Source organism: Candida jiufengensis (assembly GCF_024610255.1).
Source record: "Candida jiufengensis strain CBS 10846 chromosome Unknown scaffold8, whole genome shotgun sequence".
NCBI lineage: Eukaryota > Fungi > Ascomycota > Pichiomycetes > Serinales > Debaryomycetaceae > Lodderomyces > Lodderomyces jiufengensis.
Genome location: NW_026261555.1, coordinates 599,746 through 617,254, shown reverse-complemented (window position 1 = coordinate 617,254; position 17,509 = coordinate 599,746). Strand labels below are relative to the sequence as shown.

At 26.3% G+C, this 17,509-nt stretch overlaps 7 protein-coding genes across 7 annotated transcripts; 3 read left to right on the top strand and 4 right to left on the bottom strand. All coding sequences in view use genetic code 12, as the record gives it.

Moving 5' to 3' along the window:
- Positions 1–3,462: 3,462 nt before the first annotated feature.
- On the bottom strand, positions 3,463–4,116 carry RPL10A (60S ribosomal protein uL1; the record flags this gene model as incomplete). The annotated part of the gene is made up of 1 exon (XM_051766445.1): positions 3,463–4,116. The coding sequence occupies one exon, from the start codon at positions 4,114–4,116 to the stop codon at positions 3,463–3,465; it is 654 nt and encodes a 217-aa protein (XP_051622552.1).
- Positions 4,117–4,491: 375 nt separating this feature from the next.
- On the top strand, positions 4,492–5,493 carry KGF54_000562 (uncharacterized protein; the record flags this gene model as incomplete). Its single annotated transcript, XM_051766434.1, has 1 exon — positions 4,492–5,493. The coding sequence occupies one exon, from the start codon at positions 4,492–4,494 to the stop codon at positions 5,491–5,493; it is 1,002 nt and encodes a 333-aa protein (XP_051622551.1).
- A 54-nt stretch (positions 5,494–5,547) lies between these two features.
- SEC27 (coatomer subunit beta') lies at positions 5,548–8,340 on the bottom strand (the record flags this gene model as incomplete). The annotated part of the gene is made up of 1 exon (XM_051766423.1): positions 5,548–8,340. The coding sequence occupies one exon, from the start codon at positions 8,338–8,340 to the stop codon at positions 5,548–5,550; it is 2,793 nt and encodes a 930-aa protein (XP_051622550.1).
- A 264-nt stretch (positions 8,341–8,604) lies between these two features.
- On the bottom strand, positions 8,605–10,431 carry ALG11 (alpha-1,2-mannosyltransferase; the record flags this gene model as incomplete). The annotated part of the gene is made up of 1 exon (XM_051766412.1): positions 8,605–10,431. The coding sequence occupies one exon, from the start codon at positions 10,429–10,431 to the stop codon at positions 8,605–8,607; it is 1,827 nt and encodes a 608-aa protein (XP_051622549.1).
- A 2,301-nt stretch (positions 10,432–12,732) lies between these two features.
- Positions 12,733–14,109, top strand: KGF54_000559 (uncharacterized protein; the record flags this gene model as incomplete). Its single annotated transcript, XM_051766400.1, has 1 exon — positions 12,733–14,109. The coding sequence occupies one exon, from the start codon at positions 12,733–12,735 to the stop codon at positions 14,107–14,109; it is 1,377 nt and encodes a 458-aa protein (XP_051622548.1).
- A 401-nt stretch (positions 14,110–14,510) lies between these two features.
- On the top strand, positions 14,511–15,815 carry KGF54_000558 (methionine aminopeptidase; the record flags this gene model as incomplete). Its single annotated transcript, XM_051766389.1, has 1 exon — positions 14,511–15,815. The coding sequence occupies one exon, from the start codon at positions 14,511–14,513 to the stop codon at positions 15,813–15,815; it is 1,305 nt and encodes a 434-aa protein (XP_051622547.1).
- Positions 15,816–15,851: 36 nt separating this feature from the next.
- IPL1 (aurora kinase) lies at positions 15,852–17,294 on the bottom strand (the record flags this gene model as incomplete). Its single annotated transcript, XM_051766378.1, has 1 exon — positions 15,852–17,294. One exon carries the CDS (start codon positions 17,292–17,294, stop codon positions 15,852–15,854), a length of 1,443 nt encoding a protein of 480 aa, XP_051622546.1.
- Positions 17,295–17,509: the final 215 nt, after the last annotated feature.

Here is a 17,509-nt window from a genome sequence, read left to right as displayed (position 1 = left end):
TCGAACCTGATTGTTCACCAAGAACATGTTTCACCTAATAAGTTACAGCGTGCTTCAATAAGTTTCTGTTACCTTGAGAATGAACAATATTTTACTGTTGTTCCGCAAATCTTTTGAAATTTTTTATTAAAATTTTTTTCTCATGCAACAAAAGGGGTAGAACAAAGTGATACATCAAACAATAAGATCTACATTAATAATTCATTAAATTCATATTGTAAAAATTCATAATGTCATACTATCATCAATAAAAAAATTTGAAATCTGATTATTTTGTATGTATATTTAGTTTAACACTTTGAACCTTATCTTCTTGTGTTCATTTTTACCCAGCACATGTTTGTTTTTTTGATGTGAAAATTCTAAAAATAGTTCAAAGCTTCTTTTGCGCTTTTGACAGTCAGTTAGCGGTGTTGGAAAAATTTATGTAGTAATATAATAAATTCTAATAATTTATTAAATTTGTTTGTATCTTGGCCACTTTATTATTCCAAAATGGTTGACAAGAGTGCTCATTTTGATGTAGAGTTTATAATGATGACGCTCGCTTTAGAAATCAGAAATTAGGGTTCTCAAAGTGACTTCTTTTAGATCCAGTAATTCGATATTGTTTCAAATTTTGAGGTTATAGCAATAGACTTATATTTAATTAAACTGTTAATTTACGAATATTTAGAAATTTGATTTGCTAGGTTACGTAAAACACAACCAATGTGCGTTTTGCATAATTTTTTCTTAAAGTGATATGGAATCAACCATAAAGAGATCAATATTGTAATAATATCACTGTTGCTTTTTCAAAAAGATTAAATACAGTTCGTTTTTAAAAATGAATAGGGGACTTAATTGTAAGTTAGTTTTGACTGAATGACGTTTTAAAGTTTAGCGAATTAATATGAATTTTGCTATGCCTTTTCGCTCGATTGATTTAAACCTTGTGGTTTAACGCTCACACAGGGTGGTTTAGAATGTGGACCAATATGTAGAATCTCTTTGTAAGTGGTGATAATATCTTGAATGAGATGAAAGGGTTAATATTGTTCCATATTATTCGTGTAAATTATTTTTTTTTTGCAGCTAAATCTTATCAAATGTTCAAAATTGACAGTCCAAAGCAATTAAAAATAAATTTCGTAAAACTACGAAGTAAATGTGATCTTGCAGCAGCATGAGTTGTCAAATATGCATCTATTATTTTCTTGGAAAGATGTACGAGAGGAATACAAATAGTGTAATGAAGGTTATCGATAAACCAGTTCATTGTAGCATCTTCTTCTGCAAGCATCTTCGGAAATATAGAGAAAATTACACCGGGGACGAATAAAATACAACTAACATAATACATTTATTAAGTTCAACTCACGCTATGAAAGAAAACTTATTATATCCAACTCACGGTCGGTTTATGAATTAAGACGGTATTGTATCCCATCTACTATCCTAATCTGTCCAAGAAATGAAAATTCATTACTGAAAGCCAATCAAGTCTAACTAATCCCATTGTTTGCTAAACTCAAAAAGAATCCAATAATTGATACACATTTCAATAAAAAAAAATGTATCATCGAAGATTATGATAACTGTACTATTTGTATCAGTGTGAAAACAAAGTTTTCTTCACATAAAAACCATAGTCAACATGAGGTATCCAGACCACTTTAAAGACTACATATAGACACTGTCGGGCCTTTCCACATCCAGGACAGGAAAGTCTATATATCTTGTGTGTCACATTTGTCCAGGAACTAAGCATGGTTCCTGTAATTGCAAGGAAACACAATCGAGCCATTCGTACCTAATTAAAGAATTTTTGGAAATCAAAAAAAAAGCATTATTAGTTTTTTTTCAGGAGTATCAATCCAAACATTAACTATTTGTTAATACATTTAAAAAAGTTAATGTTGAAGCCTTTTTGCAGATCTTATCGGGTTTAATATCACAAAACATGGTATAACACCAAATAACAAAAAATTTGAATAGATTTGTTTTCACAATTTCAAATTTTCAATCTAAGAATAATGGGGACATCTCCCCAGTTTAATCCGGCATCAAAAAAATCTTTCCAATGAGTGATAATTTATTACTAGAAAACCAATCAAGTCTTATAAATTCCATTATTTATAAAACTCAAAAAGAATCCAACAATTGAAGCAGATTTAGTGAAAAAAACTCGTTCTGTAACAGATTTTCAACGAACTATTTTTGCAAAATCCTCAAAGTATGAAATATCACAAGGGCGGTTATTGCCCCTGCTTAATCCAAAATCTAACTAACTTTCCCAATGAATGATAATTCATTACTCAAAAACCAATCAAGTCCTATAAATCCCATTATTTATAAAACTCGAAAAGAATCCAACAATTGAAACAGTTGTCAATGAAGAAAAAAGTGCCATTGAAGAAGTCACATCTGTCCAAAGACTAAGCAATTTATATATTGGACCAATTGATGAATATTTACAAGAATTTGAATTGAAATTTAATAAACCAAAACTTGATGGAATTGTATCATACTGTGGAAATTTATTCAATAATAATGTAGTAGCTTCAGTTGAAGACGAAATTTTTTCAAAGTTGAACAATCGGATTTACACCATACCAGGCCCTCTTTGGTAGATTACCTCGAAACTCTCTTTTAAACATCACTTTTTAAACACAACCCAAAGAAGATTAAATACACAAATTCCCAAAATATGACAGCTAACAATTTAATTGTGAGCTTACTTGCAAGATTAGCCAATTTTTAAGATAACAAGAAAAACCAATTTACTTGGTAGAAAAATTTATGGAGTTTTCTTCTTGTAACACACTTTCAACAAATTATGTTGTGAAGTTATCACAATTTTCCATATCGAAAACCAATCAAGTCTTATAAATCCCAATATTTAGAAAACTCAAAAAGTATCCAACAATTAGATCCGAATATAAAATCATCCTCCTTATAGTTTGAAACATGTAGTCATCATCTATATCATAAGGTTGAATATCTCCCCTGTTTAACCCAATATCGGGTTTTTTTTGGATTTACCCAAACAATTTGTAATTAGAACATGCTATTATAAGGAACAAGAATTACCTTCACTGAATGATATGAATATTTTAAGTTTGAGTACTTATCGATCAACTCCAATGCAGTTTGGGATTGATGTGGTGTTAAAACTACTGTCTATTCTATAGGATTTATTTTCTCCTTCAAAAATTTTTTTTTTCTCTGAAGTCAACATTTTTTAAGTAATTTTAAGTTAATAATTGTTTGGTAGCAAAATCGATACATCATACTTCTAATAGAGTGAAAAAGCCAACGTAAAAAGTAGAGCTTCTAATTAATAAAGTGATAATATTAATATTACATTTAAAGCATTTATCGAATTAAAATAATAAATCGATATCTATTAAACTATAAATTTAAAAAAATCACTCTTAATCATCTTTGATCAATAATGAAAAAAATATGTAAAATAATCTAATAGATTCTGAATGATGGACCCATAGTTGATTTAATAACTAATGATCCAACATTTTGCCAGTTTTTCTTTAATAATGAAACTAAGAAATTAGCAGCCATCATAATTTGATTAACTAAAACATCTTCTTCCATTTCAACATTACCAATAGCAACAGCTAAACATAAAACTTTTTTCAATTGAAATTTAATAGTTGATCTGACATCAGTAACTTTTGAATATAAATCATCATTATGAGAAACTGGAGTTGGGAATTTACCAGCTTTTGATAAAGTTGGACCTAATAATCTTGGGATTTGTTTAATTAAAACTTCTGAAGCAACAAAAGCATTATATTTTTTAGCTAATTTTTTAATTAATTTTTTATTTTTATTTAATTTTTTTAAATCATCAACTGACATAGCATCAACACCTAAAGATTTAGCTCTATCAACATCAAAAGCATCACCAAAAATACAAATGGTCATGTTTGGTCTTGGAACTTGAGGTAATTTTAAAGTACCTGAGAAACGTTTATCTCTTTGAGGATCATAATTTTTTAAACCAACTTGTAATTCAACAGTTTCTAAAAAGTTTCTTTTTTTAGTTTCATTAGAATGTTCTAATAATTTTTTAACGTTTTCACGAACGTGAGATGAAGTGATTTTAGACATCTTTGATAATTATATCGTCTCCCAAAAAATAAATTGGTAAATTTGATTGATTCGACGTGGATATAGAAGAAAGAAAAGAAAAAGGGAAGAGTATTAAAGAAATTGAAAAACTGAAAAATTTTATCATAATTTTTCATTTCTCAGTAAAGCTACCAAACGAGTACTAAATAAAGTAGTGCCTCGTGGCCAAAGTGACTGCTAAGGAAATTGTGACCTTTTTTGATTGTCTCATGAATTGATTTCAAGACTTGTAATTTTTTTGATTACACAATAAGCAAAAACATGAGCCGCATAACAAGTCTTGATCCAATATGGAAACACATAAACGCGTTCCAACTATAATGATTTCGAATTGATTATAACTTCCTCTTCATAATGTTTATAACATCAATTTCTACAGTGTTAAGAATACGGCATCCTCATCAATCATTAATTTTCCCATTAAGAAACTTGTTTCGTCAATTTTCAATAGCATTAACTAAATCATCACCACATTCATCACATTACAAGACATTTCCAAAATTGAAAAAAATAACAAGAGCAGAAGAAGCAGAACTTCAAAAAATAGAATCTCAAAAAAAATTTCAATTTCTAGATAATAAATATGATATAATTGATTATAAGACTAAAAAAATTTTAGATATAGGATTTGCTCCTGGTAATTGGTTAAATTATGTAGTTGAAAAATTAATAAAAATCAATCACGTTAAAGATTATAAATTATTTTCCAAAAATATTTATGTACTAGGATTTGATATTTTGTTTAAAAATCCACCATTAGGTACTTCATCAATTCAAGGTAATATTTTTTCAAAATTAAGTTCAAATAATATAATTAATCATTTTAAGAATATAGAATTAAATTCTCAAAAATATAAATTAATAAATCAATCACTGGAAGAATTAATTCAAAAATCTTATTTCGAACAAGAACAAGAAACATCATCAGAAGAAAAAGAAGATGATATAATTCACCAATTAACTGAAAATTTAGATAATTTGAAACTTAACTCAAAAAAAATTGATTGGAAAATAGATTTAGTAATTAGTGATTTATCAAAACCTGGAAAACAACAAAGTGGATATTATGATCATACTGAAACTAATCCTTATTTACGTTATAATAATAACAAGGGTTTAAATCATTCAATAATGAATCCTGAAAAGGGGAATATTGATTTAGCTGATGCTTCTATATTATTAATGTCGAAAATATTAAAACCTGGTGGGAAATTTATATTAAAATTAAGTGAAATTAATAATGATGATACTGAAATAGTTTTAATGGAAGAAAGACTTAAGAAGATGTTTAATGAAGTTTATGTTACTAATTTAATGAAAGAGTGTATATTTGTCTGTCTTGATAGAAAAAAATAAACAGTTGCAAAATTTTAAATTTTTATTTATTAATTTTAATCTATTAAAAGGTTCTTAAGTTTCTTTTACTTCAACTTCTCCATTTGCGTCATCAACTTCTTCTTCTAATTCTTCATTATTTATTTCTTTTGATTCTGTTTCTTCTTCTCCCAAATCATCCTCTTGATTTTCCACTGATTCTTCATCTTTTTCTACTGCTTCTTCTTCTTTTTCAGTTGATTCTTCTTCAAAATTAATTAACGGTGCTGAACTTCCATTTATATTTAATTTTGTAAAATCATCAATTAATCTCTCACTTATTTTATCTTTATTTTTTGATTTTAATATACTTTTAAATTCTTGTATATAATTTTCTAATCTTTCATGATCAACTCCATAATTTGTACCAAATAAAATAGCTTCAGTATATCTACCACTTTTAACTAACAAATCTAAACATTTATTAACATCACCAACTAACCACCAAGATTGCCATGCTATATTATATCTTCCTTTTGATTCAGTTTCTTCTGCTAATTTTATCAATTGTGCTTTATTATTTGATGATGATAATAACAATAATAAAGATGAATAATCTTTTGCTAACCAAAATGATTCTTGAGCTAATTTTATATTCCATTTTGTTAATGCTAAATCACCCAATTTTTTCCATTTCTGTATATTTATAGAAGCTAAACTTGGATTTTCACTTTGTTGTGTTGATAATAATTCATAAGCTTGTTTTAAGTTACCAGTACTTAAAGAGATTTGAAATTTTGAATCAAAATCTTGTGATAAGGAATATGATAATGATAAATAACCTAATTTTTCAAAAAATCTTGATAATTGATTTAATTCTGTTTTGGAATAATTTGAAATAAGATTATTATATTCTTCTGATAAATTTTCTATTGATACTGTGGCTAAATCTGGAGTTTCTTCTCCTGTTTCTTCATCCAATATATTATGTGTTGCAAATTGTTCTAAATCACCTCTCATTACCAAAGTTTGTAATTCCAATACTTCTGAATTAATATACCATGATATAACATCAAATGATTTATCAATTAAATATAATTTCCCATCTTTTGCGTTATAACCAATTATATAAACTTTACGATCAAAATGACCTAAATTTATTACTTCACCACCAACAAAATAATTCAATCTATTAGTAGTTGCTGTAGTATATACAAAGACATCACCAATGAATTTACCAGATAATATAGATTCTGAAGTTGGTAATGTATACAACACATCAAAAGCCAGTTCTGCACCTTCTTCTGGATCTAATTCATCATTGGCAAGAGCTTGTTCAAATAGTTCTTGATTATAACTTAAAAAATATGTTTCATCACTTTTTCTACCAATAGTTGAAGTACCACTAGTTTTACCACTTGAATTTGATGTAGTTATTATAGCTAATAATTCTCCATTATCTGACCATACAACTTCAGTTATATCATCATCAATATCAACTCTTCTTACTAATTTGCCTTGTTCCCAATCATAAAATGTTATACAACCTTCTGATTTAACACCTAATAAAGCACCTGTGAAAATTTTATCAGCTTGATATAATAAATCTAATTGTAGATATTCTTGAAAATTTTTATAAATTTTAACACTTACACCTGATTCTCTTATTGCAAATGGACATGCAGCTGATGTATCATGACTATTCCATACAAAATCAAGAGCACTTCCATAAGCTTTTGATCTCCAACCTAATGCACTATAAACTATATATTCACCATCACCACATACAGCAGCATATCTACCATTAGGTGAATGACTTAATGATTGTGGAAATATTTCAATTGTTCCTAATTCTCTTTGTTGTAGATTTAATGATTCGCCATCTTTTAAACCTTGAGCTGAATTTGGTTTTATTATAGATTGTGAAACTTCTGAATTTTTAGCATAAATTAATTTATTATTTGAATCTAATGAAAAAAGTGGTTCTTCATTACCTAATTTTATTATAACAAATCCTGAATCAAATCCAGCAGCAATAACATTTGATTTTGGTAATATACCAATACACCATACTCTTTCCAAACTATAGTTTATTGATTTTTCTAATTTAAAAGTATTTGAATTCCAAAATCTTATAGTTCCATCTTCTGAACCAGAAACTATAATTGGTAATTCAGGATGAAAAATTGCAAATGAAACATTTGATAAATGACCTTCTAATGTAGCTACACAAGATTTGGTTTGATAATCCCAAACTTTTATAGTTTTATCATCACTTGAAGTAATTAAATATGGTTTATCAGCTTGAGGATAATAATCAACATAATTCACACCTTTTGCATCATGAGCCACCAATGTGAAATTTGGTTGTGAATTTCCTAAAGACCAAATTTTAACAGTTCTATCTAAACAAGCAGAAGCAAAAGTATTTGGATCTTTTGGATTAAAATTAACACTCATAACATAATGTTGATGACCTTCAAAAATTTGTTCTAATTTCCAATTATTATCCCAATTCCATAATTTTATAGTTAAATCATCACTTGAAGTTAAAATTAAAGGTCTTGTTGGATGTACTGCAATAGCTCTAATATAATCTGGATGAGCTTCAAATTGAGTAATTTTTTCACCAGTATTATAATTATAAACTCTAATTTGAAAATCATCTGATCCAACAACAATCCAATTCTTTCTTGCAATAAATTTACCAGTACGTACTGGTAATTCTGTAACTTGTATTGATTTAACTAATGCATTTGTTGCATATGACCAAATTTCAATTTTACCATTATATAATGTTGTTAAAACCCATGGTTCTGTTGGATGGAAATCTATACCTTTAACTCTATCTGAATGATGACTAAATGTTTTTGTGATGTCCAACTTCATGGTGGAAAAAGAAGTATTCAATTGGACAATTGATGTGGTTGTATTATGCTGGATTAATGGTTGTTTAATTATTTAATTGGTTTGTTACATATTGTTGATTTGAAAAATCTTTGGACACGTTAAAATAAATCACAGAGCTACCAAATACGACAACATTTTTACACGACTAACACATTACGAAAGTATACTTCAAAAAGTTAGAGATTAAGAGTTACAACCAACCCAAAATATTTATAAGGTCCCGAATGTAGTATATTTATAAATCTAATAGACTTTTTCTAATTTACCTCTTCTTTCATCTCTATATTTTTTCTCCAAACTATCAATTTCTTTTATATATCCAATCCATTGTTTATCAAATATTTCATTTGAAAATTTATCAATAACAATTTCTTTACCAATATGTCTCATTTTATTTAATCTAGCATGACTTATTAATTCTTTATCTTTTATAAAAATTATAGTTAATAATTGTTCTAAAGTTGGAAATTCTAAAATTTCACCATTAAATTCAAATAATAAAAATTTATTTTCATTCAGTTCAACTAGTTGTTCGGAAGGATTAAAATCAGGGTCAGCAAAAGATTTGAAAAAAAACCCTATTGAATTATGCCAATCTTGTTTTGGTTCATCATCTTCATTTTTAACAATGTCCAAATAAGGACCAGCTGATGCATGAACTATTGGAATACAACCTCTTGCAATATATTCAACTACTCCAATTCCAAAATGTTCATTCCACATTGCATTAAGTCCAAATTTACAAACTGATAATAATTCAATAACTTCTTTGTATGATATATCAACTTTGAATTCAACAAAGTTCGTTAATTTCAATAATTGAGTTTCTTGTTGTAAAAATTCTAATGTTGCTGTATCATCTTTTGTTCTACATGAACCTGCAAATACTAAAGTTGGAATTTCTGGAGTTGGTTTAGCAATACCTGGATAATTGTTTACTAAGAATTGTTGATACTCTTTAAGTATTAAAATGTGACGTTTTTCAGGACGAAATTGAGCCAAGTATAACAATTTATTTTCTCTTTCTTTGTTAGTTGTTTCTTCTTTAACCAAATTCTCAGTACCACATGGTGGATATAAAGTTGTAATATGCTTACCTAATGGTTGATTATAAATCCAAATTTTTTTCATATGATTAAAAGTCCAAGTTCCATTAGCTAAAGTTAAATCAACATAAGATCCTAAATATACATAAATATAATACAAAATTGACCAATAAATAAATTTAATATAATTTTTTAAATCAATTACATTTTTCAATTTCCAAATATCTGATAATTTATTATATTTTAATTTATTAAACATATCTTCTTGTAAAATTGGATAATGAACATAAGCAATTATAGGTATTTTTAAAACAATAGAAGCAATAAAATAACTACCAGGTAATCCCATAGTATCTACCCAAACATCTGGTGATAATTCAAAACATGCTTCTAAACTTGATAAAATTTGTCCAATTAATTGTCCAATAATAGTAAAATGTTTCCAATAGGAACTATCAATTAATTTATTAAATTTTCTTAAATATATAAATACAATTCTTGAATGATCCATACCTTTAATATGAAATTTATTTTCAACTTTATTTAGTATTTCTAAAGGTTCTGCATCTAAATTTGATGTATATATTGCACATATATTTTTAGAATCTGCATTTAATGTTGATTTAACAGCTTCCCATAATACTCTTTCACCACCACCTCCATTATTAGCATAAGGATGATAAAATCCATATAAAATTCTTCTTTTGGGATCATCAACATCTCTTCTCCTAGTTTCTTCCATAAATTTATTCTTATTTTGTATATCTTTTGGATTAATTTTTAATTTATTATTTATATAATTTGTATAAAATGATGGATTTTCACTTGCTAATAGTAATCTTCTTCTATAACTTGATCTTTTATAACCTATTTTTAAATATATTGGTTTATTATAATTTATAACTTTTAATAATTTATCTTTCCAATTCCTTGGTGGTACTAAAAAATAATTAGGTAGTATACTATTGAATGTTTGATATGTTAAATATATTACTGTGATTATACCTAATAGAACCCACATCATGATTATTGAATTGATTGGTAAGTTGATTTCAATTGATTAAAATTGGGTTTGAAAAATTATGTACAATATTATGATATTAAATACATTTTTGATATTACACTAAATAAATTTACGATAAGATTTATTATATTTGAGCTGCAAAATTCGTTCGGAATCAAGCGGTATCAATACAATCTATTTTAAATTTATCTTGAAAATTTGATTATTAACCATGTTTTGAAATCTCAATTTAAAAATTTATTCACCACTAGACTAACTGTTAGACCATTTTCATAGAGTACATGTGTAAGTATTAATCGCACCTAGCTTCATAATTTTAATTGCTAGTAATAGCTAGCTTTTTCTCAATTATTTTGCAGCAAAATTTTAATCATTACAAATTTTTAATCCCTTCATAGACAATTACATACTCTCATTCCTAAAAACTCATTTTGTAAAATTCGAAATTCTATACTTTATTTGATGGTGATTGAAAAGGTCGCTAAAATTTTTAAGATATTTAGAGCAATTGTACTCAATGAAAGTAAGTAATTTCTAGGTTAATGTCAATACAACAGCCCAAATTTTAAAATAAATGATTAGTTTTTTCATTTCTAATATGATCTTCATTACTATTTACAATTAAATAAATCTATACTCTTCATTCATTATAATTTTTCAAAAGAATTTTTTTCCTTGAATTTTTTTTTTGATAATCTATTTCCCTTAACTTCATCCACTATATAAGCATTTATAGCAAGTCCAATAAATATATAAAATATTGTATTGGAAAATAATTTAGTTATTGATTCACCTAGTTCATTCCATTTAATCTCTGAATTTTGAAACTGATTATATTTTGTTAATGAATTATTGAAAGACAAATAAGGAAATTTAATACAATATATATAAATTGTCCACATGATAAATTGACTCGATCTACCTTGAGTCAATTTATCAACCATTCTCGAGGCCGCTCCCGTTATTACATATTTGTCAACAATAATTGTCAACAGTAAGATTACTATAATTGATAATTCAGTATTCATGTCCTTTATGTTTTGATGTTTATTCCAGATTCCTGTTTCGTAAGACACACATTTGATATCTGTCAAGAGAAAAAATTAATCCAGTTCTAATTGTTTTTAATTGAAACAAACTATCAAATTGTTGTTGTTGATACTAATAGCGATATTAAGATGTTTTTTTATTTTTCTTTCTGTTTATGTTTAAAGTGAAATTCGTTATTTCTCACACGACAATTTGTTTCAGGCTAAATTGGAGAAATTGAATCTAATTTCTAAATCCACTTATATTATTACAAACTCTCTCATAGCATATTGTATGATCTACATTTCGTTTGAGGAGTGTGTGTATTAAAAAATTCGCTTAAATCTTTAAGTGTACAATTCAATTATACCTAATGAAGGAAAATAATTCTTAGATTTTGTAGACCCATTAAAACAAGTGCCTGTATTCTAAACTTTTAAATCTATAATATAATCTCTTCATTACTATTAAAGAAAGAAGTTTAAAAAGAAAGGAACTCCATACAGAAATTGTAAAATAAATTTAGATTACTATGAAAGAATTTCAATCAATTGGTAGCAGCAGTATCTGTAATTAATTAAACTAAATTGAGTTAATTAATTAACATTGACGTGATTGTGTAAGTTTTTAATTAATTAATACTAAATAAAGAATTATTCTCCTTTCATAGAATTTATATTGCTGCTTTGTAATAATATTTTATATATGATTATTAAATTCAACTACTTTTCTTCTTTTCACTTTCAATTTTAATAATCAATTCAATTTCAATTTGTTCATTTTTAATTAAATTCTACAATTAATTAGTTCAGTTTAGAAGTTTAGTCTTTTAGAATTAATCCAAAAGTAAAAATAAAATAAAATAAAATCCCCAATAGAAAATTTCTTTTAATTATCATCAGAGAAAAAAAAAATATAATTTAAATTTAATTTTACAACCAGAGAATTATAATTCTTAAAACCAATTAATTCAATCAATAACTTCATTAAATATCAAATTTGCTATTTCATTTTATTGTACTATTATTCATTAATCATATTATATATTTATATATTTATTAAAACAATATCCATTTTTTTTATATCACTTTATAAGGAACATTTAATTTACCTTTTCAAATATTTCATTAAACAATTTACAACCAAATAAGACACGTCTAAAATATATTTATAAAAGACTTTATAAATTCAATAAATACAATATTTATATATTTATTAATCAAGGACAATATTATATATATAAATTACAAAACTAGAAATCAGTATCATTGCATGTACTTAGACAATAATATAACCTCAATCAATTCAACTACAAACGCATCAATAATTTCAGATATGTCAATGCACACTACTACTACTACTACTACAACAACAACAACATCAAATGATAATAGCAACAACAATAACAACAACAACAACCTTCATCAGTCATCTTCAAACCCAAATAATTCAACAACATTATCAAATGGTCCAAAAGTCAAAACACCATTAAAAAAGGAAGAATTGGAGAAAATAGCTCGTCAATTAAAGAAAAAATTATCAAAAGCTAGTATTACAGCAAAACAACTGTTATCACCAATAAACATGAAATCATCAATAAATCATCATTCAAATTCTATACCAAAATCTTCTCCATTAAAAAATTATATAAGTAATTCAATAAATAAATCCAATAAAAATTCACCATCAAATAATAATAATTTTAGTACTAGTAATAATACAACTATTGATTCATCAATGTTTATGTTATCATCATCATCACCAAATAATTTTTATTCACCACATGGAAAATCACCAACTCATATTAAAACACCAGCACAAACTTATCTTTCTTCATCACCTTTAAAAAATATTGCAAATGATGATTCTGATGAAAATTTAAATGATTCACCAACTAAAAAAAGAAGAATAAATAATTCACCACAAAAATTAATTTTAACTCAAATGACACCTCCATCATCAACTGGAAATAATTATAAAAAAAATGAACATATTCAAACATTAAAACCTTCATTAGATATGACATCATCATCATTATCACCAAATAATTCTAAAAATTTTAAATCACAACAAGAAGCAAAAGAAAGAGAGAGAGAAATTGAAAGACAAATTGAAAACGATGTTGCTAAAACTCCTGCACCAACAGATACTGAAGGAGCTGATTTATTAATATATTTAGCTACATCACCAAGTCCTGCAAAGACATATAAACCAAAAATTTCATTCAATCCAGCACCAACGCCAATAGAACCATCACAATCACAACCACAACCACAAACTATTCAATCACAATCAAATACAACCACATCAACATCAACTTCATCATCAGCTTCAAATTCAGCATCTTCATCATCACAATTTATAACTCCAATACCACCAGTAACACCAAAAAGAATTAATAATAATCATAATAATCATCAAAATAATTTTTCATCAACAATAAATCGTACTCCACAAAATAGATTAACTCCATTTTTTAATAATTTAAATTCAAATTTACCAAGTTCTGGTTTAACTTTAACTCCAACTGGTTTTAATATGAATGATTATGTTAATTTTTTTACACCATCTCCTGGTAATATTGGTTTAAATAAAACAAATTTATTAAAAACTCCAGATTTTAATAATCTTGGTAATAATGGTAAGTAGTTTATAATATACAATAATTCAGTTAAGAACCATGTAAAGACTAAGAGGGGCGCTGCGATCCGGAGTGTTTCAAGTCTCCGACCAACAACTTCACTGTGCGGCGAGGATCATCGACCATATTAACACAGTCACTTATGGTTGAACACAACAAGCTTATTTTACAGGTTTGTCGTCATTACGCAATGAATGCCGAAGTGAGGATAATGTATCCACTGAAACCCTATAGTTTGATGAAATTATATTCAGAGAATCAAAATATTTTTTTGCAACCAAATAATTTATAGTCGTGTAAAAATGACGTAATGTTATTTTTTTTTTTCATAAAGATATCCTTCTTTCGGAACTCAAAAACAGAATAAGAAGATCATCATTATCAATATACTTGTAAATATTCACTCACAATGTCACCAGAACAAACTACAGAGATAGAGGATAAGACCAAAGAACTAAACATAAATTCATCATCGACCAATGGTTCATCCATCACATCCGAATCCACAACGAATAATATAAATCCAGTTGAAGAAGATGAAGATGAAGATGATCAAGAAGATAATACAACAACATCAACAACAGATAAAAAGAAGAAAAAGAAGAAAAAATCAAATAAAAAGAAAAAATTAGTATCAATAGATCAATCTTACCCAGAAGGTATTTTCCCCGAAGGAGAATGGCAAGAATATCAACTTGATTCAACAAAACAAAGAACAACAGACGAAGAAAAAAGATACCTTGATCGTCAACAATCCAAAAAATGGGAAGATTTTAGAAAAGGTGCAGAAATTCATCGTAGAGTTCGACAAAAAGCTCGTAGTTCAATAAAACCAGGAATGACAATGATTGAAATTGCTGATCTTATAGAAAATTCAGTTAGAAATTATACAAATAATGATCATACTTTAAAACAAGGGATTGGATTCCCAACTGGATTATCTTTAAACCATGTAGCTGCTCATTATACTCCAAACACTGGTGATAAATTAACTTTATCTCAAAATGATATAATGAAAGTTGATATTGGAATTCATATAAATGGACGTATATGTGATTCAGCTTTCACAATGACATTTAATGAAGATGGGAAATATGATACTATACTAAAGGCAGTTAAAGAAGCTACAAATACAGGAATAAAAGAAAGTGGAATAGATGTAAGATTAAATGATATTGGTGAATCAATTCAAGAAGTTATGGAAAGTTATGAAATGGAAGAAAATGGGAAAATTTTACCAATAAAATGTATTAAAAACTTAAATGGTCATAATATTGGAGATTACGTAATACATTCGGGAAAAACTGTCCCCATTGTTGCAAATGGTGATATGACAAAAATGGAAGAAGGTGAAATTTTTGCTATTGAAACTTTTGGATCAACTGGTAAAGGTTATGTTTTACCAGAAGGAGAATGTTCTCATTATGCATTAAATCAAAATATTGATAATATTAAAATACCATCAGAAAAAGCTTCAACATTATTAAAAAATATTAAAACAAATTTTGGTACATTACCATGGTGTAAACGATATTTAGAAAGAACAGGTGAAGAAAAATATTTATTAGCGTTAAATCATTTAGTTAGATCAGGTATAGTTGAAGATTATCCACCAATTGTTGACACAAAAGGTTCATATACTGCACAATTTGAACATACTATATTATTACATCCACATAAAAAGGAAGTTGTAACTAGAGGTGATGATTATTAAGAAAAAAATTATTTATATGTAGTAATAAATACAATTTTATTCATTTTTAGATAAATTTACCCATTTTGTAGAATTTTTAATTATCCAAGGATGTTCTAATACTTGATCCAATGAAATTCTTTCTTGAGGATTGAATTTCAATAATCTAAAAATTAAATCAATAGCATCATTATCTAATTTTGTAGTGGTTGGAAATTTTAAATCAACTTTTAATATTCTTTTGTATGTAGCATTTTTATCATTTTCTTCAAATGGAGGTTTACCAATTAAAAATTCATAAATTAATATACCTAAAGCCCATAAATCAACTTTATAATCATGAGATTTTTGTTCAATCATTTCTGGTGGTAAATAATCCATTGTTCCACATATTGTATTTCTTTTATTTGATCCAATAGCTAATAATTTTTCTTGTTTTTCAATTTTAGTTTTTGTATATACTGACCAACCAAAATCTGATAATTTTACAATATTATTAAAATTAAGCATTATATTTTCTGGTTTTAAATCTCTATGTATAATATTTTTTGAATGTAAATATTTTAATGCTTGTACTATTTGATATATATAATAACTTGCTAAAATATTATCAAATTTCTTTTTGGTTTTTAAAAGTTGATATAATTCTCCATATAAACTAAATTCTAATACAAGATAAACGTTTATAGAATCATGAAACCATGTATATAAATGAGTTATATTTTGGTGGTATAAACATGATTGAATTTCAACTTCTCTTTTAAAATTTTTTTCTAATTTCATTGATATTAATTCCTTTTTAGACATTATCTTAAGAGCAATTGGTAAACCTGATTGCTTATGTTTTGCACAATATACTTTACCTAATTTTCCTTTACCTAATATTTTACCAATTTCAAAATCTTCAAATTTTGATTCTGGAATGTTTAGGGGTGGGGAATGTGTAGTTTGTGAATTATTGGTGATTGGTTGATCTAATGGTTTCAAAATTGTTGGAGGTTGTTGATGAGGATGTTGATTTTGATTTTGATGATGAAGATGATTATTTTGTTGTAGTAGATTAGTTTGATGTAGCTGATTATTATGTTCTATTGGATTTATTTGGAATTGTTGATTAATTTGTTGATTAATTTGTTGTTTTGATTTATTATTAAATCTTCTTTTTTGATCAGTAGGTGATTCAATAAATGGTGATGAAGAATTTTCTAAAGTTATTCCATTATTATCATTATTATTTAATGGTGTTAAATTTGATAATTCTTGATTGAAAGATAATTGATTGGATTTAAAAGGTGTAGGTGATATATTTTGATTAAAATCATTTAATTGACTATATTTATAATTTTTTCTTAATTGATTTGATTGATTATTGGTATTAATGATTTTAGGTTTATTTATTTTAAATTCATTATTATTATTGATTTTACTTAATGGCTTTCTATCTTTTAGTTCATCGTTTTTAATAAATGGAGTATTATGACTTAGCATATGAGTATTCATATTCATATGTGTTGTGAATCGTTGTTCATTAAACTTCAATTGATATTTTTGATTACTTGTAATTTTATATATAAATAAGACTTGTTATTATTTATTTATGTTTGTACTTAATATGTCAGTAACAATATATATATATATAAATGAGCTACCAATTACGTTACAATAAATTTAGTTTAAGGAAGGGTCTACTAAGTTGATTCTTTTGAACTCAAAGT